The sequence below is a fragment of the Mobula birostris genome, chromosome 11 (genome assembly GCF_030028105.1).
Source record: "Mobula birostris isolate sMobBir1 chromosome 11, sMobBir1.hap1, whole genome shotgun sequence".
NCBI lineage: Eukaryota > Metazoa > Chordata > Chondrichthyes > Myliobatiformes > Myliobatidae > Mobula > Mobula birostris.
This window is the reverse complement of record NC_092380.1, coordinates 3,266,591-3,294,130: the sequence shown is the minus strand read 5'-3', so window position 1 is coordinate 3,294,130 and position 27,540 is coordinate 3,266,591. Positions and strand designations below refer to the sequence as shown.

The window sequence follows — 27,540 nt, the reverse complement described above, 5'->3', positions numbered from 1 at the left end:
GCATTGTTTTAAGGTGATTGAAAAGATGTATAGATGGCCTTTTCACACCAAGAGTGGTGAGTGTGTGGAATATACTGCCAGGGAGGGTGGTAGAGGCAGATACATTAGCAGCAGTTAAGAAACTCTTGGATGGGCGCATGGACGAAAGAAAAATGGAGAACTGTGCAGGAAGGAAGGATTAAATTGATCTCAGAGTAGGTAAAAAGTCAGCAAAAGATCCTGGGCTGAAGGGCCTGTACTCTTCGATCTTCTATTTTCTATGACTGGACCCAGTTATTGATGGTGGCAAGACATTAAGGCACAATCTGTGATTTAAAGAAAGCCTTACATTTCCATATCACCATCCACATTCATTTTCAGAGGCCCTTTTTTTTTACAGAAATTTACATATGTTTATTCACTAACAAAATACATATGATAATCAGGGGTTCACTAAACTATTTGCAATTACAAATTAAAATTTGATTTCTATTATCTATGAATCATACAAGCCCCTGTGGTGGGCCACTGTAATTGGAATTCTGCCACCGCGCCCATAGACACTGCATGCTCCTCCTCCAAGGTCACCCGGGCACAGACGTAACCCTGGAGGAGGGGCAGGCAGTCTGCCTGGGCAAAGCCCACAATTGTCCGGCACCTGCACCCGTGAATAGTTCCAGAGGCCCTTTGCCGCAGTTGCTGTTGCAACTGGAAATGTAGCAGTCAAATTGTGCATAGCGAGAACCCACACCAAGTGTTGTGAGAGAGATCAGATACCCTGGAACTATGAAAGAGGGGCAAATATTGGCCTCAGCTGGGGACTTTTCCATTAGTTTCAAAATCTTTTGTATCTTGCTGAGAAAGATGGGGAGTATTAACACACAATATCCCCAACCCTCCCTCCACTGCCCCCCTTGCATTACAAGATTCCCACCGTACTACAGTTAGCTGTCAGCATAGATGTTTGTGGAAGCAGAGAGATTTGAACCCACAGCCCCAGAGATTCAAAGGTCAAAATGAGCTACACCAGGAAATTGACACATTGCATGCAACTCCCACCTGAATGAAATCTCCGCTGAGGTCAGTGGTGTCGCTTCAAGAGGGAAACACAACTGATGTTCCTTCAGCTCTGACAGGGGTTTGGGGTTAGGTGTGATCCTGTGTTTGTCCGGATCCTGATGGGCTGAAAAGCTATTTTGAGTTTCCACAGAAATCCAGAGAATCTAGAGAAATTCAGTAGGAGGGTCAATCCGGAGAAAGATAATCTTACTGAAACCACAGCATGGAACAGAAAATTGTGCAGCAGATAAAGCAAGTTAGTGTTGTAGAGGGCAGCTTTGGCTGAAAATCACACCGGCTACAGGAGAGCAGTGTCCATCACCAAGGACACTCACCAGCCATGCCACGCTGGCTTCTCACAGCTGTCATCAGGAAGTGGGTAGAGAAGCCTCCGGTCCCACACCACCATGTTGAAGAACAGTCTTACCCTTCAACCATCAGGTTCCTGATCCGGCGTGGAAAACTTCACTCACTCCCACAGTGAACTGATTCCACAATCTATGGACTCACTCTTAAGGACTCCACAACTCTGTTCTTCATATTTATCGCTTTATTCCCTTTTAATTTGCATTTGCAGTTTGTTGTCTTTTACACATTGGTTGTTTCTCAGTCTCGTGTGTAGTTTTTCTTTGATTCCATTGTGTTTCTTTGTATTTATTGTGAATGTCCACGAGAAAATGAATCTCAGGGCAGTGAATGGTGACATGTATGTACTTTGGTAATAAATTTACTTTGAACGTTTCAAAGCTCCTGTTCAGGTAGAAAATGTTGAAGGAACTCAGCAGGTCAGTCAGCATCTACAGACAGGTATAAAGAGTCAATTTGTGGACCGAGTTCCTCCATCATGCTTATTCCCCTCCGTAGATGCTGCCTGACCTGCTGTGTTTTCCCAGCATTTTGTGTGCGCTGCTGAAGGTTTCCAGCGTCTGCAGAATCGCATGTGTTTATGAACTACTGTTCACATAGTGACTGAGCAGACCTAACCAACTGGGGTCAGGCTAATTGCACTCCCACAGCAGTGATTTCTGTCCTTCTGATTCACAGAGAGTGAATGCGGTGAAGGAACGTCTGTGATGGTATGTCTCTTCTGATTTTAGCATGAAACCGCTTTGCGGGCAGCAACACATCGGGTTCACCTCTGCCACTTCATCTTGACTTTCTCCTTAATACTCGTTGTTGCCCTCACACATTACTGTCTACCTGCACTGTACTTTTTCTATAACTAGTGGAAAAAGCATTGGGGAGGAACCTGGGTCACCTCACTCTGGTGCCTCTCCTCCTTCTCTTTCTCCCATAGTCCACTCTCCTCTCCTATCAGATTCCTCCTTCTTCAGCCTTTTATCTCTTCCACCTATCACCTCCCAGCTACCTTACTTCATTCCACCTACCCACCTTCCCCCTCACCTGGCTTCACCTGTCCCCTGCCAGCTTGTACACCTTCCCCTCCTCCCCAACCTCTTATTCTAGCTTCTTCACCCTTTCCTTTCCAGTTTCAGAACAAAACGTTGACTGTTAATTCATCTCCATAGATGTTGTGTGACCTGCTGTGATCCTTTCGCGTTTTGTGTGTGACCCTTAACCCATTTGTGCTTTTATTAATAACTCCACGCTGCTGACTCCCGGGATCCAGGAGAGGGGAGGGGAAGCCTTTCCTTCACTTCTCTCACTCCAGATAACAAACTGCCATTAAAAGTGGACATGGCAGAATGGGCTTACGCTGTTGTCCCTTCTCCTTTCTCTGTTGCAGGAAGTCCTCTGGCTGGACATCGAAAATGACCAGAACATCAACAGGTTCTCAATGATTCCCTTCCCACCTTGCAAGGCATCTTTGATGCGACGGGTTAGAGACGAGGAACTCAGTAGCAGGTAATGCATTAACTGCGACTTGGCAAATGTACAGCTTGTTTGCATCGGAGACGCGGGTCCCAGCTCAGGTCAACCCCCAGACTCTTGGTACAGATTCCACCCTGCTCCCCGAATCTAAGGGTCCTTTGGTATTCATTGGGCAACAGCCTGGGAACTCTGTCCTCTTTGTTGACTTTGCTTGAGTTGAGAAAAATCACCAATCCAGTTTAGGTATGGTGCCAAAGGGCTTGGCTTTTTCATTGGTTGACCTCAGTTAGTAGGTCATGATAATATTTTCTTCATTCAAAGTTCAAAGTAAACTTATTTCAAAGTACATTCATATCACCATATACAACCCTGAGAATCATTTTCCTGTGGGCATACTCAGCAAATCTATAGAATAGTAACTATAACAGGATCAATGAAAGATCAACCAGAGTGCAGAAGACAACAAACTGTGCAAATGCAAATATCAATAAATAGCAAGAAATAATGAGAACACGAAATAATGAGATAAAGAGTCCTTAGGTGAGATGATTGGTTGTGGGAACATCTCAGTGGATGGGAGAGTGAGTGGGGAATGGAAGAAGAGGGTAGGGGGAAGGGGGTAAATTACTGCAAGTTAGAGAAATTGATATTGATGCCATCAGGTTGGAGGCTACCCAGATAGAATATAAGGTCCAGCTTCTCACTTCATCACCCCTCCCCCACACACCAGGTTTCTCCTATCTCCTTCTACATTATCCTCCTTTCCCAACAGCCTCCACCCCAGAACCTTCTTATTCTGCCTTCCTTTCCAGTCCTGATGAAGAGTGGCAGATTGAAACGTTGACTCTTTGTCCCTTCCACAGATGCTGACTGATCTGCTGGGTTCCTCCTGCATTTTGTATATGTAAATGACATGCATTTACTTATTTCTCCAAGGGTAAATGCGAGCAGGCTTTTTCTACTGAGGTTGGGTGGGACTACAACTAGCCGTCACGGGTTAAGGGTGAAAGGTGAAAAGTTTAAGGGAAACATGAGGAGAAACTTCTTCACTCAGAGGGCCAGGAGAGTGTGGAATGAGCTGCCAGCACAAGTGATATGCATGAGCTCGATTTCAACATTTAAGAGAAGTCTGAATAGATACATGTATAGTAGGGGTATGGAGGGCTATGGTCCTGGTGAAGGCCTATGGGAGTAAGCAAGGACTAGATGGGCTGAAGGGCCTGTTTTTGTGCTGTACTTTTCTATAACTCATTCTTTTCACAAAACATTCCTGAGGGAGAGTCAGCAAGCATTGCAGTGGAGCATTGGATTTGAATTCCTTTTGAATGATTCTATATTTATGTTCCGTCCAGAGTGTAATGATGTGTATGGGATGGCATGCAAATCAAGTTCAGTATGTATGACAGTAATAAACTAATTTATCAGATCACCAAGTTAGTGCTAAGGCCCTGGGTAAATAACAAGATGAAGAGAGAGATTGGGCACTGAAGCTGGAGCTCAGCGGAATGAATGAGGTTCACAAGCTGATGTTTTGCCCCAGGTTCTTCATCCAGGTTGCCCAATGAGATTTTGTTCATCGTCTGCCTTTCTTTTCACACCCAGATTTGAACTCAGGCCCCTCAGGAGCTCAAAGGATTTTGGCAACAGTTGTCCAGGTACCTGGCTACAAAAGTCTCTGAACATCCCAGGGGGTGGGTGGGGTGGAGAGGGTGGAGAACTGTGAACTCTGGAGTAGGAGCTGAAAGTCCTCAACAACGGCACTCGTTCTGCACCTACCCCCGTTTCCTTTGGGCTTGATTTTAGCCTGAAACCCTGTGACACTGATGAACAGCTAGTACTGTAAAGCGTTGCGCCATGCTGTGCCTCCCCACTTCAGTGTGCAGTGTTCCATAATCATCATCATATTTATTATCACTTGTTTATAAAGCGTCACGGCAGTGTAGTGGTTAGCACAATGCTTTACAGTACCGGCAACCCGGGTTCACTTTCCACCGCTGCCTGTAAGGCGTTTGTACATTCACCCCGTGACCGCGTGGGTTTCTTCCACGTGCTCTAGTTTCCTCCCAAAGCCCAAGGACATAGGTTAGTTGGTCATGGTAAATTGTCCTGTGATCAGACTGGGGTTAAATCGAGATGCTGGAAGGTACAGCTCGAAAGACTGGAAGGGCTTATACATTGAAATGTATTGGTTTGCAGCAGTGGTCGAGAATCAGAATCTCTCTTTTTCCATTCACCATCTGGTTCCCCTCTTAACCCTTCTCTTGTCCTCACCTGCTCATCACTTCCCTCTGGGTCCCCTCCTCCTTCCCTTTCTCCGATGGTCCATTCTCCTCTCCTCTCAGATTCCTTCTGCTTCAGCCCTTTACCTCTCCCACCCCTCACTTCCCGACATCTCACCTTATCCCTCCCTCCTCCACCCACCCGCCTGGTCTCACCTATCAACTTCCACTTTGTACTCTTCCCTCTCCCCTCCACTTTCTTGTTCTGGCTTCTACCCGCCTACCTTCCTTCTCAGCCTGAAATATCGACTGTTTATTCCTCTCCATAGATGCTATCTGACCTGCTGAGTTCCTCCAGCATTTTCTGTGTGTTACACAGGAAATCTGTCTGTCTGTGGTAACCCATTCGCTCTCTAGCTTTGTTTCAAATCCATCACCTGCTCCATTATTTTGCCTCCTGTAATTGTCTTCTTTTTCTCCTTGGTTCACACTTATCATCTGTGAAGTCAGTAGCATGTGCCCTGTGCCCAGGAAAGCCCAAGCTCTCCCTTCTTTACAGCCTACCTTTTGGTCACCTCCCCTAAGGTGCTTTCCTCTGAGCCACCCCAGGGTGGGCGGCACTGCGGTGCAGTGGGTAGAGTGACACCTCCCAGTTCCAGAGACCCCGGTTCGATCCTGACCTCTGGTGGTGTGTGTGTTTGTGTGTGTGTGTGTCTGTGTGTGGAGTTTGCCAAATATCATGAGAAAATATCATGACAAAATGCTTCAAGTGCAGTCATTGGCACCATCAAAGCCTCAGCTGTTTGCTCTGCAGATCAAATTCAAAACCTGTGTTTATCGTCCACTACTGGCTCCGAGAGGAATCTCTTGTCCCCGTATTCGAAGACAACGGCCAGGGCATCGAACAGTGTCGGAGTCGGCAGTGATAGGAGGTAACTCACGGACTATGCTCCACCCCTCGCACGCCCTCAGCCTCACCGATACTGTGCACTCCTCCTCTGTCCTTCACTTCGACCATCACCATCCTCCTCACCCCTCCATCCATCCACCCTTCATCCTCCAAAGCCCTCTTCTCCTCCAGCCCTCAAACACCCTCCATTCCTCCATCCATCACCTATCCCTCCACCTGTCACCATCACCCTCTGCCCTTCCATTAGTCCACACCTCACCCGCTCCCACCAAACACCCCTCCTGCTCCAAGCCTCAACCACCCTCCGCCCAACACCCCCCAACTCTCTAGCATCTCCACTGATCAACCACCCTCATGACGTTCCTCCACTCACCCTACTCCTGAACCTCTCAATGACTCCCTCCAACCCTCCACACCTCTAACCCTCAACCACCTCCTCCAGCCATCTGCCATAGAAACCATAGAAACCATAGAAACTACAGCACAGAAACAGGCCTTTTGGCCCTTCTTGGCTGTGCCGAACCATTTTCTGCCTAGTCCCACTGACCTGCACACGGACCATATCCCTCCATACACCTCCCATCCATGTATCTGTCCAATTTATTCTTAAATGTTAAAAAAGAACCCGCATTTACCACCTCGTCTGGCAGCTCATTCCATACTCCCACCACTCTCTGTGTGAAGAAGCCCCCCCTAATGTTCCCTTTAAACTTTTCCCCCCTCACCCTTAACCCATGTCCTCTGGTTTTTTTCTCCCCTTGCCTCAGTGGAAAAAGCCTGCTTGCATTCACTCTATCTATACCCATCATAATTTTATATGCCTCTCTCAAATCTCCCCTCATTCTTCTACGCTCCAGGGAATAAAGTCCCAACCTATTCAACCTTTCTCTGTAACTGAGTTTCTCAAGTCCCAGCAACATCCTTGTAAACCTTCTCTGCACTCTTTCAACCTTATTTATATCCTTCCTGTAATTTGGTGACCAAAACTGAACACAGATTCGGCCTCACCAATGCCCAACACAACCTCATCATAACATTCCAGCTCTTATACTCAATACTTTGATTCATAAAGGCCAATGTACCAAAAACTCTCTTTACGACCCTATCTACCTGTGACGCTACTTTTAGGGAATTTTGTATCTGTATTCCCAGATCCCTCTGTTCCACTGCACTCCTCAGTGCCTTACCATTTACCCTGTATGTTCTAACTTGGTTTGTCCTTCCAACGTGCAATACCTCACACTTGTCTGTATTAAACTCCATCTGCCATTTTTCAGCCCATTTTTTCAGCTGGTCCAAGTCCTTCTGCAGGCTCTGAAAACCTTCCTCACTGTCTACTACACCTCCAATCTTTGTATCATCAGCAAATTTGCTGATCCAATTTACCACATTATCATCCAGATCATTGATATAGATGACAAATAACAATGGACCCAGCACTGATCCCTGTGGCACGCTACTAGTCACAGGCCTCCACTCAGAGAAGCAATTCTCTACCACCACTCTCTGGCTTCTTCCATTGAGCCAATGTCTAATCCAATTTACCACCTCTCCATGTATACCTAGTGACTGAATTTTCCTAACTAACCTCCCATGCGGGACCTTGTCAAAGGCCCTTCATCCTCCAACCCCTCTACCTGTCACTGTCACCCCTCGCCCTCCAACCCCTCCACCCTTTACCCCTCCACCCATTACCCCTCACCCTCTACCCCTCCACCCATTACCCCTCACTCTCCAACCCCTCCACCCATTACCCCTCACCCTCCAACCCCTCCACCCATTACTCCTCACCCTCTACCTCTCCACCCATTACCCTTCACCCTCTAACCCCTCCACCCATTACTCCTCACCCTCTACCCCTCCACCCATTACCCCTCACCCTCTACCCTTCCACCCAATACCCCTCACTCTCCAACCCCTCCACCCATTATCCCTCCACCCTTTACCCCTCCACCCATTACCCCTCCACCCTTTACCCCTCCACCCATTACCCCTCACCCTCTACCCCTCACCCTGCAACCCCTCCACCCATTACCCCTCACTCTCCAACCCCTCCACCCTTTATCCCTCACCCTCTACCCCTCCACCCATTACCCCTCACTCTCTACCCCTCCACCCATTACCCTTCACCCTCCAACCCCTCCACCCATTACCCCTCACCCTTTACCCCTCCACCCATTACCCCTCACCCTCTAGCCCTCCCCATTACCCCTCCACCTGTTACTGCTTACAGGTTTTGTTCTCGGTGCAGGGCACATTTTCTGTCGTTGTCTTTGCCGGACCTCAGCAACGTCAAGCACAAGCGTGAACGCACCCTCAGTGAACTCACTGTCGTCAGGGGTGATACGGCCTCCATCTTGGACAACCCCGAGCATCAAGCCTTGGAGCCAGAGCAGGGCTACAAACTACTGGGGGTGAGTCAGACTTTTAGGTTTCTGATGTTTCAAAGAGGTTCTTTTAGAAGTTGAGAAGGAAGCACAAAACGTGTTGATTCATGATCGTTTTATTAAGCATTGATAGAAAAAGGGAACTGGAAGTGCTAAAGTGTTAACTGTGAAGGGAAAGTTGAGATTAAAATTGCACCTATACATACCACACAGATAAGGAAAATTTCATTCAAATTTATAAATAAGCATTAACCAATTAGAAAGGTATTATTTAAATACTGCAGCAGCAAGTTAAGACCATAAGATACAGGAGCAGAATGAGGCTATTCGGCCCATCAGATCTGCTCTGCCATTTCATCATGGCTGATCCATTTCCCTCTCAGCCCCAATCTCCTGCCTTCTCCCCGTATCCCTTCATGCCCTGACCAATCAAGAATCTATCAACCTATGTTTTGAATATACCCAAAGACACAGCTGCTTGTGGAAACAAATTCCACCAATTAACTACTCTCTGGCTAAAGAAATTCCTCCTCATCACCTCTCTAAATGGATATCCCTCTATTCCAAGGCTGTGTCCTCTGGTCCTAGACGCCCCTACTATAGTAAATATCCTCTCCACATCCACTTTATCAAGGCCTTTCAACATTCAATAGGTTTCAATGAGATCCCCCTCATTCTTCTAAACTTCAGCAAGAAGCCATCAAGTGCTCCTTATATGACAAGACTTTCAATCCCAAAATCATTTTCATGAACCTCCTTTGAACCCTCTCCAATGTCAGCACATCCTTTCTTACATAAGGGGCCAATGAGAAAACACTTATTCAAGTGATCAGAACAAAGGGTTTCCAGAGTTCTCCAGAATTATACTTTGTACAGCCACCAGAGGCACATTAAAACTGTTAAACATATAAGAACTACTTAAAATACAAGCAGATAATGAATTGTAAAACTGCAAAGAAACTAACAATTAAACAGTCGAATCTAAGAATTAAATAGTCGAATTCAACAGTGCCAGGGTCTCACTGCCCATCTATCCCTATATTGGTCAACTATCCTCCAGCCTCTACTCGTTAGTGCTGAACAATAAACACTGGTGTTGCCAGTGACTCCCAAGTAATGATGACGATAACGATAATGATTAGCTTTAGTTTTCACAAGAATACCTACGCACCCACCAACAAAAGGACTGGCACTGCCCAATCACCACCAATAACAGGACTGGCACTGCCCAATCATCCACCAATAACAGCTCTGGCATTGCCCAATCATCCACCTCACAGCACACTTTCAACCCACAATATCTGCGGGCATATCTCACCATTGCAAAGGAGAAAGATTCACTTTATCACATGGGCATCAAAGTATCGAAAAGCATTTGCATCAACAACCAGCACAGTCCGAGGATGTGCTGGGGCAGCCTGCAAGTGTCACCATACAATTGGCACCAACACAGCATGCCCAAAGTTTACTACCCTAACCTGTATGTCTTTGTATTGTGGAGAAATCCGGAGGACCCGCAGGAAATTCATACAGTCAGGGGAAAACATACAAACTCCTTACAAACGACGGTGGGTATTATTATGATCCCTGGCTCTGTATAAAGTGTTATGCTAACTGCCAGGGTACCGTGCCACATTACCTGCCACTATGCCACCCAACACACAGATTCTGAGTTCAAACCTGTTCGTTGGTTTCCCGGGACATAAGACACTGAAAATGTTGGAATAAAATATAGAACATAAAAGAGGACAGGACAATGTTGTGCCGGATGGCGGTTAGCGCGACACTGTTACAGCTCGGGACGCCGGAGATCAATCCAGCGTCCTCTGTAAGGAGTCTGTCCTCTCCGTGGAATGCGTGGGTTTGCTCCGGGTGCTCCGGTTTCCTCCTGCAGTCGAAGGACGTGCCGGTTAGTAGATTTATTGTCCTGTGCTTAGTTTAGGGTTAAATCGGGGGTTGCTGGGGATTGCCGGGCGGTGCGGCTCGAAGGTCTGGAAGGCCAACTCCACACTGTATCTCTGAAATGAAGTAGGTGAATAAATGGCTGCTGCAGGTTGTCCCAGCCATCTGGGTGAGTGGTGTAACCTGGGGAAGGTAAGGGGAGGGTAACATGGATCAAGGTATAACAGAGATCAACAGTACCCAATGGGCCAAGAGGATGTATCCCATTAGGCGTAGCTGGGCTCAGATCACAGAGTTAAGTGGATGAATTTTTGGACTCATCCTGTGTTTGAACATTTCCTCAGCTGGACAAGGAAAACGAGCAGAGGACCATGCTGCCAAACTGTGCCGGACAGGGCACCTTCTGGGCCGTGCACCATTGTGCTTTGCCAGATCCCCTTCAGTTCCAGCCAACTGAGGGTAAGTGGGTCAGGAACGTGCCCATAGTTTCCTCCTGGAAGCCATCTTTGGTTGATCCTCTTGTCTTTGGCAACAGTGCCTTTGGTACATAAATCCTCTTCAAATACTGTTTTGTCACAAGGTGCATCACCTGAAAACAGATGGTTATCGAAAGCTACCTCTGACCAGCCTATTGTCCTTATGGTCCCATGTGGCTTAGTCTTCGACTCAGAGTCACGCAGTGTTGAAACAGGGTCTTTGTCCCCACTGAGCCACCCCAACCAAAATTCCTATTCAAGATAGCCCAATTTACCCATATTTGGACCATTTCCCTCGATACCTTTCCTATCCATGTACCTGTCCAAGTCCCTTTTGAATATTAATCGTGTATTTGCCTCAAACACTTCCTCTGGCAGCTTATTCCATGTGCCAATTTTAACTGGCTCTATCGCCCTCTGGTATGGAGAGGGGCTACTGCGCAGGATCGAAATAGGCTGTAGAGAGTTATAAGCTTCGTCAGCTCCATCACGGGCACTAGCCTCTGTAGTATCTAGGATATTTTCAAGGAGCGATGCCTCAAAGCAGCAGTGTCCATTATTAAGGACCCCATCACCCATTCCCTCTTCTCATTGCTACCCTCAGGAAGGAGATACAGAGGTCTGAAGTCTCAATGTTTCAGGAACAGCTCCTTCGCCTCTGCCATTTGATTTCTGAATAGTCATTGAACCCATGAACACTACCACCCGGATTTTATTTTTATTTTTGCAATATTTATTTAATTTAACTAGATATATTATAATTCACATTCTTTCTTTCTTTTTAAATCTTTTTATTTTCAAAATCATAAACTCAATAACAAAGATGGTACAAAGAGATTGGAATAATCTTAATCAACATATACAAAATGGATTTTAAGTAACATAGATATAAAAGACTTCCAAACTCATAATGAAATTATTCATTAAAAAAAAAGAAATAAAAAGAAAAAAACATATATAAACAAAAAAAAATCCCCAAAAGAAAAAGAGAAAAAAAACCAAAAAAAGAGAACAAAACAGGGCTAGATCAATATCTTGTTTCAGACACGTTCAATAATGTCGTCAACTCCGTTCCTCTAATCATATAATTTAAGTTTAAAAAAAAGATTCGGAAAGGTCGGATTTCACATTTTCTTCTCTACCATTATGTATTGCATTGGACTACTACTACAAAGACAACAAATTCCATGCCATATGCCAATGATATTAAACCTGATTCTGATTCTGATACTGACCACTCTCTGGTTAAATTACTCCACCTCGGCTTTATATTAGGACTCTCTCCTCTCACCTTAAACTTGTGCCCTCTAGTTCTTGATTCGCTGAAGAGGACAGTGTCCATTCATCAGCCAATGCTCCTCACACCTCTGTGAGATCATCCCTCATTCTTCTATACTCCAATGGACAAAATTCCAACCTGCTCAGCCCACTCCTTAAGTCACGCCCTTCAGTTCTGGCAACAACTTTGTAAATTGTCTCTCTACTCTTTCCAGCTTAGTGGCATCCCTTTTACAACAGGGGTGATCAAATGCCCCAATATTCACAATATTCCAGGTATGAACTCAGCCACGTCCTGTACAATTCCAACTTAGCATCCCAAATTCTGAATGCAATGCCCTGGCCAAACATGTCTGCTTGCTGTTGCTTGGACATGTGTATGTAGAACATAGAAGAGTGCAGCACAGGAACCAGCCCTTTGGCCCTCAATGTTGTATCAAACCAGTTTAAACAGTAAATCAAACAATCCCAAACACTATTCTCTCCTCCCTACACACTGTCCATATCCCTCCATCCATGTGCCTCTCTAAACGTCTCCTAAAAGCCTCTAATGTATTTGCCTCTACCACCATACCAGGCAGCACATTCCAGGCATCCACCTCTCTCTGAGTAAAATAACTTACCCCTCACATTCCCCTTTGAACCTAATCCCTTTCACCTTCAATGCATGCCCTTAATGGTACTAGATATTTCAACCCTGGGAAACAGATACTCCCTGTCTGCTCTAGCTATGCCTCTCATAATTCCTCATTTCAAGAGGAATAGTGTATAAGAGTAAGGAGGAGTTGATGAGGCTCTATGGGGCACTGGTGAGACCTCATTTGGAATACTGTGTGCAGTTTTGGGCCCCCTATCTTAGAAGGGATGTTCTGATGTTGGAGAGAGTGCAGAGAAGATTTACGAGGATGATTCCTGGAAAGCAGGGGCTAACATATGAGGAGCGTTTGTCGGCTCTTGGACTGTATTCATTAGAGTATAGAAGAATGAGAGGGGACCTCGTAGAAACATTTCAAATGTTGAAAGGACTGGACAGAGTAGATGTGGAAAGGCTGCTTCCCTTGGTGGACGACTCCAGGACAAGAGGCCACAGTCTTAGAATTAGAGGGTACCCATTTAAAACAGAGATGAGGAGAAATTTTTTTAGCCAGTGGGTCATGGATTTATGGAATTCGTTGCCACATACGACTGTGGAGGCCCGATCATTGAGGGTGTTCAAGGAGGAGATTGATAGGTATCTATTTAGTCAGGTATCAAGGGATATCGGGAAAAAGCTGGAAGTTGGAACAAGATGGGAGAATAGTTTAGCTCATGGTGGAGTGGCAGAGCAGACTCGATGGGCCGAATGGCCTACTTCTGCTCCTTTGTCTTGTGATCTTGTGATCTTATAAACCTCTATCAGATCTCCCCTCAGCCTCCGCTGCTCCAGAGAAAACAACCCAAGTTTATCCAGCCTCTCATGATAGCACATGCCCTCTAAACCAGGCAGCGTCCTGGTAAACCTCTTCTGCACCCTCTCCAAAGCCTCAACATCCTTCCTACAGTGGGGTGATCAGAACTGTACACAATACTCCAGATGTGGCCTAGCCAGAGTCTATAAAGTTGCAGCATAACCTCATGACTTTTGAACTCAATGTTTTGACTAATAAAGCAAACATTCTGCAAGGCTCTTAACCATCTTACTGACTTGTGTAGCCACTTTGAAGGAGCTATGAACTCAAATCCCTGGATCTCTCTGCTCAGCAACACTGTATATGGACAATGTTGTATGAACAGTGCACACATGTGTCAACAGGCTGGTGGCCAATTCACCCTCCTCAGTCACTATCTGCTCTGTGCCAAAAGCTCCTTCCTCCACACCAGTAATAATTTGTGAATGTCCAGCCTACAGGATGCTCCAGAGGGTGTTGCAGGATGACGAGCGACTGAATGAAGACTCCTTCTACATCCGAGTGAACCTCAATATTCTGGGACAGGTGGACAGCTGCTCCTTGCAGGTGAAGTGTGATGAGATTTTGCACGTGTTGGACACCGAGTGCCATTCAGGCAGCGAGTGGCTCTGTGCTCGCGTGGACCCAGTCACTATGCAGGACCTAGAGCAAGGAACCATTCCCAGCTATAACAGGTACAGTGGTGTGGGAGACTTCCAAAACTTATCAGCAACACCACGTCAGTGTCTATGACCTGCAGGTATTTTATTCAAAGGAGTATTGTTTTTTTGTTGTTGTGGAGGGATCAGAAACTACTGCAACTTCTCCTAATAATCGTAGGTTGGTTTCTCCAGAAACAAAAGTGGAGTAAGTGGAGTCAACGTATCGGGTCGGAGGCCTCTGCTCAGAATGAGAGGTGGGTCGGGGGGTGGGGTGGGGAGGAGTGAGGTGTGTGGCCAAGGATGACAGGTTATAACAGGTCAGGAGATAACTCCACATAAATCCTGTACCACAAAATGGTTGAAAAGATTAATCGACAGGACTCTACTTTCCTGTGAAAGCGCCTACTAACCTAAACATTGTTGGAATGTGGGAGGAAACTAGAGAGGAAAACCACATGGTCACGGGGAAAATGTACAAACTCCTTGCAGAGGGCAGCAGAATTGAATCTGGTTCACTTGCACTGTAATAGTGTTCTGCTGACCGGCACGCCATTGCACTGACGTAACACTTCAAGGGTAATTAGGGATGGATTACTAAATGCTGGCTCAGCTCAAGAGGACCACAACCTTGTCGTGCATGCCTCAGTGACCCAGAGAGCTATATTGCTTTGTGCTTTGGCTCTTATTGGGGTCACCCATGCCAAGCAGGTCAAAGGGCAGTGGCCAGACTAAGAGTGGTCCTCCAGTCCTCTGGGTTCAGGGGTTCACCTCAGGCCGAACAACACTTACTGGTGAAAAAATGATTATTATGGAAACAGCAATGAAGAATCCTTCTATGTCTGAATGGCAAAGGACTTACAGAGGTGGAGGACCTTATTTCTGCCCTAAGTAGCACCAAGCGAAGTGGGCAGTAAGTCAGCCCATAAGACCATAAGACCATAAGACAAAGGAGCTGAAGTCAGCCATTCGGCCCATCGAGTCTGCTCCGCCATTTTATCATGAGCTGATCCATTCTCCCATTTAGTCCCACTCCCCCGCCTTCTCACCATAACCTTTGATACCCTGGCTACTTAGACACCCACATGACTTGACCAAACAGAGGACAGGTAAATCACAGAGACTGAAATCAGAAACACTGGGAGAACTCAGGCAGTCAGTATCTGTGGAAGGAGAATTCAGTCAAGTATCGGGTCAAAGGCCCTTCCTCAGAATGAGAGGTGGGTTTGGGGGGTGGGGTGCAGCGGGGAGGAGTGAGGTATATGGCCAAGGATGACAGGTTATAACAGGTCAAGATATAAGGAGCATAGGTACTGACCTTCAGAAGACAGGTGTCAGAAATAGGGTGAAATAAGACCACAAGATATAGGAGCAGAATTAGGCCATTAGGCCCATTGAGTCTGCTCTGCTATTCCATCATGGCTGATTCACTTTCCCTCTCAGCCCCAATCTTCTGCTTTCTTCCCATATCTCTTGATTCCCTGACTAATCAAGAATCTATCAACCGCTGCCTTAAATATACCCAATGACATGGCCTCCACAGTTGCCTGTGGCAACAAATTCCACTGATTCATCACTCCCTGGCTAAAGAAATTCCTCCTCATCTCCGTTTTAAAAGGAGATGCCCCTCTATTCTGAGGCTGCATCCTCTGGTCTTAGACTCACTCACCAAAGAAAACAGCCTCTCCACATCCACTCTAACGAGGCTTTTCAACACTCAATAGGTGTCAATGAGCTCACCCCCTCATTCTTCTGAATTCCAGTGAGTACAGGCCCAGAGCCGTCAAACGCTCTTCATATGATAAGCCTTTCAATCCCAGAATCATTTTCGTGAAAATGAAAAAGAACAAAATCAGAGAACAGTTACCTGAATTTGGAAAATACCAGTATTAATTGCATGATAGGATATTATATTACTTTCTCGTACTGATGAAGGTTCTTGGCCTAAAACATTATCTGGCCATTTCCCTCCATAACTGCAGCCTGACCCGCCAAGTTCCTCCAGTGTCTTTGCTGCTGCACAAAGTATTAGTTATATTCCGTCTGGGTAGCCTCCAACCTGATGGCATGAACATTGACTTCTCTAACTTCCGCTAATGTCCCACCTCCCCCTCGTACCCCATCCGTTATTTATTTATATACACACATTCTTTCTCTCTCTCTCCTTTTTCTCCCTCTATCCCTCTGACTATACCCCTTGCCCATCCTCTAGGTTTTTCCCCCCTCCCCCTTTTCCTTCTCCCTGGGCCTCCTGTCCCATGATACTCTCATATCCCTTTTGCCTATCACCTGTCCAGCTCTTGGCTCCATCCCTCCCCCTCCTGTCTTCTCCTATCATTTTGGATCTCCCCCTCCCCTTCCCACTTTCAAATCTCTTACTAACTCTTCTTTCAGTTAGTCCTGACGAAGGGTCTTGGCCCAAAACATCGACTGTACCTCTTCCTGGAGATGCTGCCTGGCCTGCTGCATTCACCAGCAACTTTGATGTGTGTTGCAAAGTATTAGTCCTCCAGTTTCCAGTCCTCTCTACGGCTGTGGAGGAGGCTGCGGAGAAATAGGTCGGAATGGGATTGAGAATTACAGTGGCGGGCAATGGGGTGCTCGGGATCCTCCTTGGTGACTGATCGCAGTTGCTCTGCAAAGTGGTTTGCCCAGTGTAGAGGAGGCAACATTGTGGACACAAAATGCAGCACGGTAGGATGGAAGGAATGCAAGAAGTCTAGTCAGAGCCCATAGAGGAGTGTGGAGGAGATGTAGTGAAGGGTGGACAGAAAGAAATGGTGGGCAGTATACTCTGGGCACATGGCCAAGTGGTTAAGGCATTGGACTAGCGATCTGAAGGTCATGAGTTCGAGCCCCAGCCGAGGCAACGTGTTGTGTCCTTGAGCAAGGCACTTAACCACACAGTGCTCTGCGACGACACCGGTGCCAAGCTGTATGGGTCCTAATGCCCTTCCCTTGGACAACATCGGTGGCGTGGAGAGGGGAGACTTGCAGCATGGGCAACTGCCGGTCTTCCATACAACCTTGCCCAGGCCTGCGCCCTGGAGAGTGAAGACTTTCCAGGCGCAGATCCATGGTTTCGCAAGACTAACGGATGTCTTTATTTGTACTCTGGGTGTTCCAGTTTCCTCCCACTGTCTAAAGATGTACCCATTGGTAGGTTAATTGTTCATTGTAAAATTGTCCCATTATTAGGCTAGGGTTAATTCGGGGGTTGCCGGTGACACAGCTCATTTGGCCGAAACGGCCTATTCCACACTGTATATCTAAATAAGTAAGTAAATAAATAAATCTATTTGTTTCAGAGCTCATCAGCTACTCATGGTAAAAATTCACGCACTGATTGGAAATTTCCAGAAGAACGGAAGAGCAAAAAAGGTATTTTGTCAGAAAATTGTGGCTGAGGTGCATGAATTGTGTGGCTAGGCCTCAGGTCAAATGGGGGCTTGCACACAGGACATAGATCAATACAGCCCACAGGCCCATGATGCGTTCAGCTAATCGACCAATCAGTATCCGGTTTAATATATCATGAAGTTTGTTGTTTTGCAGAAGCAGTACATGGCAATACACAATAAAAACTATAAAGTACAAGAAAAATAGATTTGAAAGTTAAATTAAGTAAGCAGTGCAATAAGGGAGCAAAGAAGATGTTGAGGTTATGCTTTGTTCTCATTGCCACCATCAGGAAGGAGGTACAGGAGTCTGAAGTCACACACTCAACGATTCAGGAACAGCTTCTTCCCCTCTGACATCTAGTTTCTGAATGGACATTGAAACCATGAACACTACCTCACTACTTCTTTATTTCTATTTTTGCACTACATTTTTAAATATTTTACATATATACTCATTATCATCCACAGCTTTTCTCAGTTATTTGGTATTGCATTGCACTGCTGCTGCAAAGACAACAGATTTCATAACATATGCCGGTGATATTAAACCTGATTCTGATTCAATGGAATGAGTGGACTGTGTAGGAAAGAGCATCCCAGCTCTCCAGTTGATCCAGAATTATGTTGGGAAGAGCACAAACACAAGGTACCTCCATAAGAAGAGACCGAAGGCAACTGAAATAGATCTGTTGTACTAAATAATATTGATGGTCTCTGCCCTGCCAAGCACCTTAAGGATGCTGAAGCCTTGTAGGTATTTACATGTGGTCAGACTTTCTGTCCCTGTCACCCAGTGGGTCCCAGTCCACTATCACCAGAGCTTCAGAATAGACGACTCCTGTTCGAAAGGACCTCAAACTGAAACTCCCCCTTTAACTTGCGTCACCAAAGTCAATTTTTCAGCCAAGCAGCTGGCCCCGGCAATGATCTCATCATCACCGAATGGGCAACGGATGGCACCCTGCTTTGGAGTTCAGAGTTCAGTTCTGACGTTCTCTGTAAAGAGTCCCTACGTTCTCGGCATGGAATGTGTGGTTTTTCTCCAGGTACCCTTGTTTCCTCCCACCGGCCAAAGACAATGCCGGTTAATAGGTTAATTGGTCATTGTAAATTGTCCCGTGATTAATTTAGGGTTAAATCGGGGTTTGCTGGGTCGTGTGGCTCAAAGGGCCGGAAGGGGCTACTCTGTGCTATATCTCTAAATAAATAAAAATAAACATTGTGGGCCGAAGGGTCTGTATGTTGTACTCTATCTAAGGATATCACCCCTGGGGTTTTAAAGCATCTTCCCACCCTCCCACCCAGTTCTAGAGTCTCAATCCCCTACCACTGTGCAGCTGTAAAAAATGCTTTCTAAAACAGTCCCCTCACCACAATATTTTGATAAATTATGGTAACTCTAAGACCTCACTTAGTGGCATCTTTGCTGGGCTGTTGTTGATCACCTCTCTGGGAGACATGTTGACGTGCAGTCAAATGGCGCTCTCTCCCCGGTACCAGGTAGTAGAGCTACTAGGACTTGATGTTTCAATCCCTATGGTAAGTTGGCACTCTCGATGTTGGCAGTGGGTTTGGAGTGGTGACAAGGAGGGAGGGTAGGTACGTCATCGGGGTCATCAGGTGGACACCCTCCTTCTTTGACGTTTCGTTGATAAGCTCACGACATCTCCAGAGGGCTCAACGGGGCTACCTGGCGTCCCAGATACATCCCCCTCAGTTCCATACCCTCCTGTCCTCATCTTGCAGCCCAGTTGTTGTCTTTCCTTTTAATCCAAATCCAATTGCTGCTTTCTTCTGCTGCATTTGACAAGGACTTGATTGCTTGTTGGAAGGAGTTACCCCTCACCCCCATCTTCCTCAATAGACTGGTCGTAGATATAGCAACGAATCCCCTGCATCCCACTTCTACAGGGAAAATCTTGGCCTTCCAGCCATTCTGGGCAGCTTCAGTTGCCAGTTCAGAGTACTTGGTCTTTTTCCTCTCATAAGCTTCTTTGACACCATCTTCCCATGGTACTGTCAATTCCACAAAATATGCCAGCTTGGCTGTTGTGGACCACAGGACCATGTCTGGCCGGAGTGTTGTAGCCGCAATGTCTGGGGGAAACACAAGCTAGATAAGAACTTGAGTCCAAGTCTGCTACATTGGCATGGCAGCTACAAGATTTTTTTTTCAGTCTCTGTCTATTTGTGTTTCATGAAGAATCACAATAATCTGAAGATGCTGGGTGGAGACCGAGTGAGGATTGTGGCAGCGCGGATTTCCGGGAACCCTTCCAGCACCTGTAGTCCTTCCTACAGCTTCTCCCTTGAAGGTGAGTCAGAGTCTGGAGATTATGGAAGCAACTTCCAATGGAGGAAGCAGTTAAACTATCCCAAACAGGGGGTTCCTGTTCAAAAGGTTCTCAAGATAAAAATTCCTCTTTGTTTTGCTCAGTGCTGAAGGCCTTTAGTTACCTAAAAGTTGCTTATAAAGAGGCCAAGTCACACGATGTGAGAGATTCTGTGATGTTGGAAGTCTAGAGCAACACACACAAATACGCTGGAGCAATTCAGCAGGCCAGGCAGCATCTGTGGAGGGAAATAGGCATTTTGGGACGAGAACCTTTATCAGGACTGAAAGGAGAGGGGGCAGAAGCCACAATAAGAAGGTGGGGTGGGGGTGGGTGATGGGGGAGGGTTATAAACTGGAAGATGATAGGTAAGATCATGTGAGGGGGAGGTGGGGGATGATGAGAGAAGCTGGGAGGTGAGATTTGGAAGTGAAAAAGAAGGAATCTGATAGGGGAGGACAGGGGAGAAGGTGGAGGACTGAAGGGAGAGGATGGGAAGGTGACAAGGGGGGAGGGGGGGAGAAGACCACCAGAATGCAGAAACAGAAAGAGACTAAACTGCCCATTAAACAAGTTCTGCTTCCTAAGCTTATTTCACTGGCTAAGCTCTGGAATCAGAGTCACAGAAAGAGACCCTCCAGTCAGTTTTTCCAGGCAACGGAGATGCCCACCTGACTTGGTCCCATTTGCCAGTGTTTGCCTCATTTCCCTCTCACCCTTTCCTATCCACGTACTGTCCAGCTGTCTTCTGAATGTTGTTATTGCACCTGCTTCAACCACTTCCTCTGAAACTTGTTCCAAATACACACCACCCTCCACCTAAAGGAATTGCCCCTTGGGTCTCTTTTAAATCTTTCCCCTCACATCTTAAATCTACGCCCTTGACATCCAGATGCGCATGGGCCTCCAATCCCAGCGACCTGGGCCCTCGGGGTTCCTCGGGACCCTTGTGTCTCCGTCAAAATGCGTCCTGCATTCTTCAGCCTTCAGCTTTGCCCTCCAAACCTCACTGGGTTTGATCTTTGGGCATCTGCTTCTGGACCCTCATGGGCTCGCACTGGAATTCACGTCCGTTTTAACCCTTTCTTAGGCAATATTCAGTTTTTTTAGAAGAATGAGGGAGGATCTCATTAAAACCTGTTAAATATCGGAAGGCCTGGATAGAGTGGACATGGAGACTATGTTTTCTGTAGTGGGGGAATCATGGACCAGAGCCATAGCCTCAGAATAGAAGGACATCCCTTTTGAACGGGTGCGAGGAGGAAATTCTTGAGCCAGAGGATGGTGAATCTGTGGAATTCATTGCCACAGACGACTGCAGAGGTCGAGCAATTGGGTATATTTAAAGCAGAGGTTGATAGGTTCTTGATTAGCAAATGTGTCAAAGATTATGGGAATGGTGGAACAGACCAGATGGGCCAAATAGCCTCTTTCTTATGATTCCCTCCACCTTTCCATTCTCCCACGGTCTATTCACCTCTCCTATCAGATTCCTTCTTCTCCAGCCCTTTACCTTTCCCACTCACCTGGCTTCACCTGTCACCTGCTCCCTTCCCCCTCCCCTACCTTTTTATTCTGACATCGTTCTCCTTCCTTTCCAGTCCTGAAGAAGGGTCCCGACCCGGAACAACTGTTTATTCATTTTCATAAATGCTGCCTGATCTGCTGAGTTCCTCCATCACTGTGTGTCTGTGTCTGTGTTTCTGTGTGTGTGTTTCTGTGTGTGTGTGTTTGTGTGTGAGTGTGTGTGTCTGTGTGTGTGTTGCTCTGGATTTTCAGCATCTACATAATTTCTCGTGTCTATATTTCCAGTGGTTTATTTAATAAACGTTTTAAGTTCCTCAAATATTGTGCTGGGGTCTAAGTACCCATTTAGATCACTGGCCCAGTCACGTACGCAGCCAGTTCCCCTTCGTAAGTTCCAGAAGAATCTGGTTCCACAGCTATTCAGTCAGCTAATTCCCAAAGGCAATATTGCATTTCTAGTTGGATTATTTTGAAATTTAACTGTGACTTCGGATTCCTAGTCTCTGTCATGGTAAATTAAGTTACAAAGACTAGAGTCGTAGAGTTCTGGAATTATACTACACACAACAAGCCTTGCAGCCCATCACGTTCATGCTGGCCCTCTTGCCCAACGACACTATTTCCATTTCTCCTCATTAGGTTTGTCTCTCCTATGCCCTGCCTACATAAGTGATAGATGGTTCGACCCACGGGGAAAATATGCTGGCTTTCTACTCTGTCTAGGCCTCCTATACTTTTTTTTAACTCCATTGGGTCTCTGCTCAGCCTCCAAAACCCCAAAGGAGACAGCCCAAGTTTACTCAATCCCTCCTTATAATACATACTCTCCAATCCAGAAACCATGCTGGAAAATTTCTTCTGAACCCTCTCCAAAGACTTCACTTCCTTCCTGTTATGGGGTGACCTGACCTGAATGCAATTCTCCAGAAATGTGATATCACTTCCTAAAAGAGCAGGTGCTGCATTTCCTGTTCTGACTTCTTTTTGAAAAAGGAGAACCACGCGGTCACAGGGGGAGGTGGGGGCGCGCGGGGAAGGGTAGGAACTCCTTACTGACAGTGACGGCAACTGAACCCCAGCCGCTGATCGCTGGCACAGTTATAGCGATGAAAGGAGACCTGTGCGGGAGAGTTTTTAAAGTGGAAAAGTCGGCACACTGGGGCAGTTCCCCTCTCTCGACCTCAGAAGTCCAGCTCCATTGGTGCGAGCAAGCGTCACAAACCGGGGTCTTCTCTGGTTGTGGTGGAGGTCCATGATGTCTTCTGGGCCTTGTCATGTCCTTCGCTCTCCTCGGAGCGTTGCAGTGCCGCCCTCCTGACCACTTGGATCTCACTGTAGATTTGTTTGTTCATTGATTGAGATATGGCATCGAGCAGACCCTCCTGGTCCTTCGAGCCGCACCGCACCACACAGAAGCCCACCAATTTAGTGCATGGGACAATTAGCCCACCGACCAGTAGGTCTTTGGACTGTGGGAGGAAACCCACCAGCCATGGGGAGAGCGTACTAACTCCTTACAGGCAGTGTCGGGAATTGAACCCTGGTCGCCCGCACCGTAAAGCGTTGTGCTGACCACTACGCTACTGTGCTGCCCGGTGCACCGGCGCTGACTTCGCATGCTAGGACGGGCAAGTCCCGATCTCACCGGGGTACGAGGCCCGCCGGCTACACTCGCCCAGTTCAGGCTGTCTGTCGAAGTGGTGCTGACACACGCAGACAGCTACTTGGAGCCGCAGGTGAGAGCTGAGTGTCCGGTGAGGACCAAAAGTGAGTGAGCTGTCCCAGAATGGGCACAACAAGCCCCTCCCTGGGCATCCCACGTTTTATATAGATATCTTTACATTCGACAGACATTAGCACAGTACATTCAGTAGTGTTAATACAATTTCAATAAACTGTTGCCCCATTCCCACTCTGGGATGGTACACCCTTTCATTGTTTGAGCAGATCCCCACTCGGCTCAAACTCTCCATGATCTGTAGCGGAAGAAGTCTAGACTGTATTACCTTGTTAACAGTAAAAGGAACATCGTGTACTTTAAAGGTTAAAAGATCTAAAGATTAGCTTTGTTTGTCACTTGGGCATTGAAACTTCGGAACATACAGTGAAATGCATCACCTGCATCAACGACCGACACAGCCCGAGGATTGGTGCCGGCCGCAGGTCACAAATGGCACCAAGTTCCAGCGCCAACGTGACGTGCCTAGCCCACACGCCTGTGGGATGTGGGAAGTAAATGGAAAGCCTGGAGGGAGCCCACGCTGTCACAGGGAGCTCGTACAAACCGCTTCCAGACAGCGGCAGGAATTGATCGCCAGTCGAGATTGCTGTGTCACACCAACCACTGCATTATCGAGTCACCCATCTGTCAAACCGGTGCCTTTGTTTACTAATCAAAGGAAGGGCCGCACGGGGTTAAGTTAAGCTCTGTTGCTGTATCCTGGCTGTGGTTCATGTCTGACCACAGATGAGTCCAGTTTGCAAGGATGTTGCCATGACTTGAGGGCCTGAGTAATGGAGAAAGGTTCAGACTTCATTCTCCTGAGCTGAGGAGAGTGAGGGGAGATTTGATAAGAGATATACAAAATTATGAGGGATAAATGCAAACAGGCTTTTTCCACTGAGGTTAGGTGAAACTAGAACCAGAAGTCAGGGGTTAAGGATGGAAGGTGAAATATTTAAGGGGAACATGAAGGGGGGAGGTGTTTCTTCACACACAGAGTGGTGAGAGTGTGGAACAGGCTGACAGCCAGTTCGATTTCAACACTTAAGGGAAATATGGATAGGTACATGGATTGGAGGGCAGGTCAATGGGGCTCAACAGATTAATAGTTCAGCACAGACAAGATGGGCCAAAGAGCCTGTTTCTGTGCCATAGTGTTCTATGACTCTGACTCTAGTTAAACTCAACTCTCATGTAGGGAATGGGTCTCTAGCCTGCCAGAGAAAGGGTTTTGGGGAATGAGCGAGACCAAGAATTGTATTAAAGCTGTGATACCTTCTTGAATTGCAGATAAGAATAAGAAGGTTACACCTTACAGCCTCGTTCAGCCCATCAGTGTGCATCAGAAGAGACCGGTGCTGATCATGCCGACAGTTTTAGCCAAGCCCCTGATCCAACGCATCCTCCAGTTACCGGCCGCCTCAGAGTTTGACATTGTGCAGCCAGGTAGGAATGTCAATTTGAAGTTCAAGTTTATTGCCTTTCAGCTGTACACATGTATACCACGAAATGAGACAATGTTCCTCTGGACCAAGGTGAACAATACAGTACATATAACTCACACACATAACTCACACACATAACTCACACACATAACTCACACATATAACTCACGCACATAACTCACACACATAACTCACACACATAACTCACACACATAACTCACACATATAACTCACGCACATAACTCACGCACATAACTCACACACATAACTCACACACATAACTCACACATATAACTCACACACATAACTCACACACATAACTCACACACATAACTCACACACATAACTCACACATATAACTCACACACATAACTCACGCACATAACTCACACATATAACTCACACATATAACTCACATATAACTCATATGTACATATAACTCATACACATAACTCCCACATATAACTCACACGTAACTCCTAAAGTGAGTGAATGAGGCATCTGTTGGCAAGGTCAGCAATGGATGTTGGTCCTGCCTGTCTAGATACGCAAGCCAGTGCTGTACGATATGGAGAGCAAGCTGTTGTTCAGGTAGAAGGGTCCCACTCTCCATTTATCTGATTAACCCAAAGGAACGGCAAGGCAGTTCGACACCAGCAGCATCGCTGGGGTTGCCAGTCAGTGTTGAGCTCAGTGTAGGACTGCCTTAGGGACTCCAGCTCCAGATTTTTCCTCGGGATTTACTCCCAAAGTCTTCCCAATGAGTGGGTATAGCTGCAAGGCAGCGGAGGTTTGAGATCAGAGTTTTCTTTGCCCTAGATAGGCTGCCAACCACAGCTGACAAGCCCCATCTGCCCAAAGAGACTGGTTTTAAGAACCAGTAACTCACTTTTGCCCCTTCTCCTGTCAGAAGAAACTGTTCCACCGGGTTTAGTAGCTAAGCCACACGTGAAGACCAGGACCTGGGCTTGGTTGTCAGACCCTATTTGAGATGCACCCCATTGGGAGCATTTAATAGGTAGTGGGAGCTTATCCCCACTACCACCCCCAGGTATAACAGCCTTAAGAACACATAAATGAATACTGCCACAAATAAATTAACACATAATAAGGAACACATAAGGCACAAGTCAAAAAGTAAAAGTGTAACACTCCTGGTGCCTCACACATGATGAGACCCAGATGGTCCTACAGCCTGAGAGAAGAAGCTGTTTCCCATCCTAATAGTTCTTGTCCTGGTGCTATGGTACCTCCTGCCTGACGATAGGGGGTCAGAGATTGTTGTATGGAAGGGAGGGATCACTGACAAAGCTAAGGGCCCTGCGTACTCAGCACTCCTGATAAATATCTCTAATGGAAGAGGGACCCTGATAATCCTCCTCACTCAGGAATGACACACAAGGAGACCAGTCACCCACTCTGGCTCTAGGGATGGGTTCATAAATCGAATTGTCCGTCACAGAAACCGGCCCTTCGGCTCTCCCGTCCATGCTGACTCTGATGTTAATACCATTTAACCACATTAGGACCATAACCTTCCGTGCCTTTCCCATCCAAATGCCTGCTAAATAGTGCACTTTTATCTGTGTTACTCTTCCCCTGGCAGCTTTGACCCTCGGAGTTCTTCCAGCGGTATGTTTTCTGTCTCCTGGATCCTGGGTCACACCTTGCCAGGTAGTGGGATCCTAACCAACACACTAGGCGCTGGTAATACTTGTTCTTTAACAATAATACTCTCAGGAAATGTAGCGGAGCCTTGATCCGAACGCAAAGCAGTGGAGATGATTTAGTGGTGAGCGATAGCTTTCATAATAAACTCCAAAATAACGAGCCATTGGGGGGCCACAAAACAAGAGAAGAGGGTTACTGAACACGACAAGGCAACAAGGTAACTGAAGGCCAGAAGTAACTGGTTAAGAATGGCCGGTTCAGTGGGTGTACAAAGATTTTGGATGAGAGCTGGGTTTAAATAGGCTGCAGGCGATGAGCTAGAAATGAGTGTCAGGTGACTTCTGTTAGCTGGGTGGAAACTGTGCAGTCCTGTCAAATACATATTTTTTAAATTTTGCACAATCGTCTCCTGTGCTGTGTTGGCGCCCGAATAGGTGGTCAGGCTTACAGGCTGCCTCCAGCACACCCCTGGCGTGTTGGTTGTTGACGCAAATGATGCATTTCACTGTATGTTTCGATGTACATGTGAGAAATAAGCTTCAATCTTAAACCTTCTGTGGGACTTTATTGGTCTCTTAAAATATCCAGCTAGACTACCTCATCTGTTTCCACTTCAGTATTGTACCAGTTAGAACCTCAAAAACATCAGTAGGTTTGTTAAGCATGATTTCCCTTTTCATAAAACAGCCCTGACTTTATTTAATTCCATTGCCAGTTTCTGCGTGTACGTTTACTGCTAATATTTGGCGATTGTGCTGGCCTCGGAGGGGTCCAAGGGAGGATCATCAGAATGATCCCGGGCATGGAAGGGTTAATGCCTGAAGGGAGTTTGATGGCACTGGGCCTGTACTCACTGGAGCTTAGAAGAATGGTATAAAAAATGGTTTTGTTGAGGAATGAGCTGCCAGAGGAAGTGGCTGGGAACGGTATACTAGCAACTTTTAAAAGAAAGGTACACGATTTGAAAGGTTTAAAAGGTTATGGGCTAAACTCTGGAAGATAGAATTAGCTTGGATGGGACATCTTGGTCAGCATTGGCCAGTTGAGCCAAAGGGCCTGTTCCTGTGCTGAATCTTTGGCTAGCTACGGATAAAGCGCAGTGCAGGTAAACGATGAAGTGTAAGACCGTAACCAGGTAGTGATTATAAAAATAATGAGAGAAACTATAGGGAGCAGCTTCCAGCACCATCAGAACCAGAATCAGGTTTAATATCACCGGCATGTGCTGTGGAATTTGTTACCAGCAGTGCAATGCAATGCATAATAATAGAGAAAAATGTTAGTTACAGGAAATATATATAAATAATAGTT

At 46.5% G+C, this 27,540-nt stretch overlaps 1 protein-coding gene across 3 annotated transcripts in view; it reads left to right on the top strand.

Moving 5' to 3' along the window:
* Positions 1-27,540, top strand: part of LOC140204745 (caspase recruitment domain-containing protein 11-like) — an 82,244-nt gene that overhangs the window by 45,688 nt on the left and 9,016 nt on the right. For all 3 annotated transcript variants that reach the window (XM_072271503.1, XM_072271502.1, XM_072271501.1), the window contains 10 exons: positions 2,083-2,114; positions 2,786-2,904; positions 4,474-4,526; positions 5,905-6,022; positions 8,252-8,414; positions 10,634-10,748; positions 13,925-14,165; positions 17,438-17,510; positions 19,734-19,845; positions 24,404-24,559. In XM_072271503.1, coding sequence (XP_072127604.1) covers positions 2,083-2,114; positions 2,786-2,904; positions 4,474-4,526; positions 5,905-6,022; positions 8,252-8,414; positions 10,634-10,748; positions 13,925-14,165; positions 17,438-17,510; positions 19,734-19,845; positions 24,404-24,559 — 1,182 coding nt within the window. The remainder of the gene's footprint in view (positions 1-2,082; positions 2,115-2,785; positions 2,905-4,473; positions 4,527-5,904; positions 6,023-8,251; positions 8,415-10,633; positions 10,749-13,924; positions 14,166-17,437; positions 17,511-19,733; positions 19,846-24,403; positions 24,560-27,540) is intronic.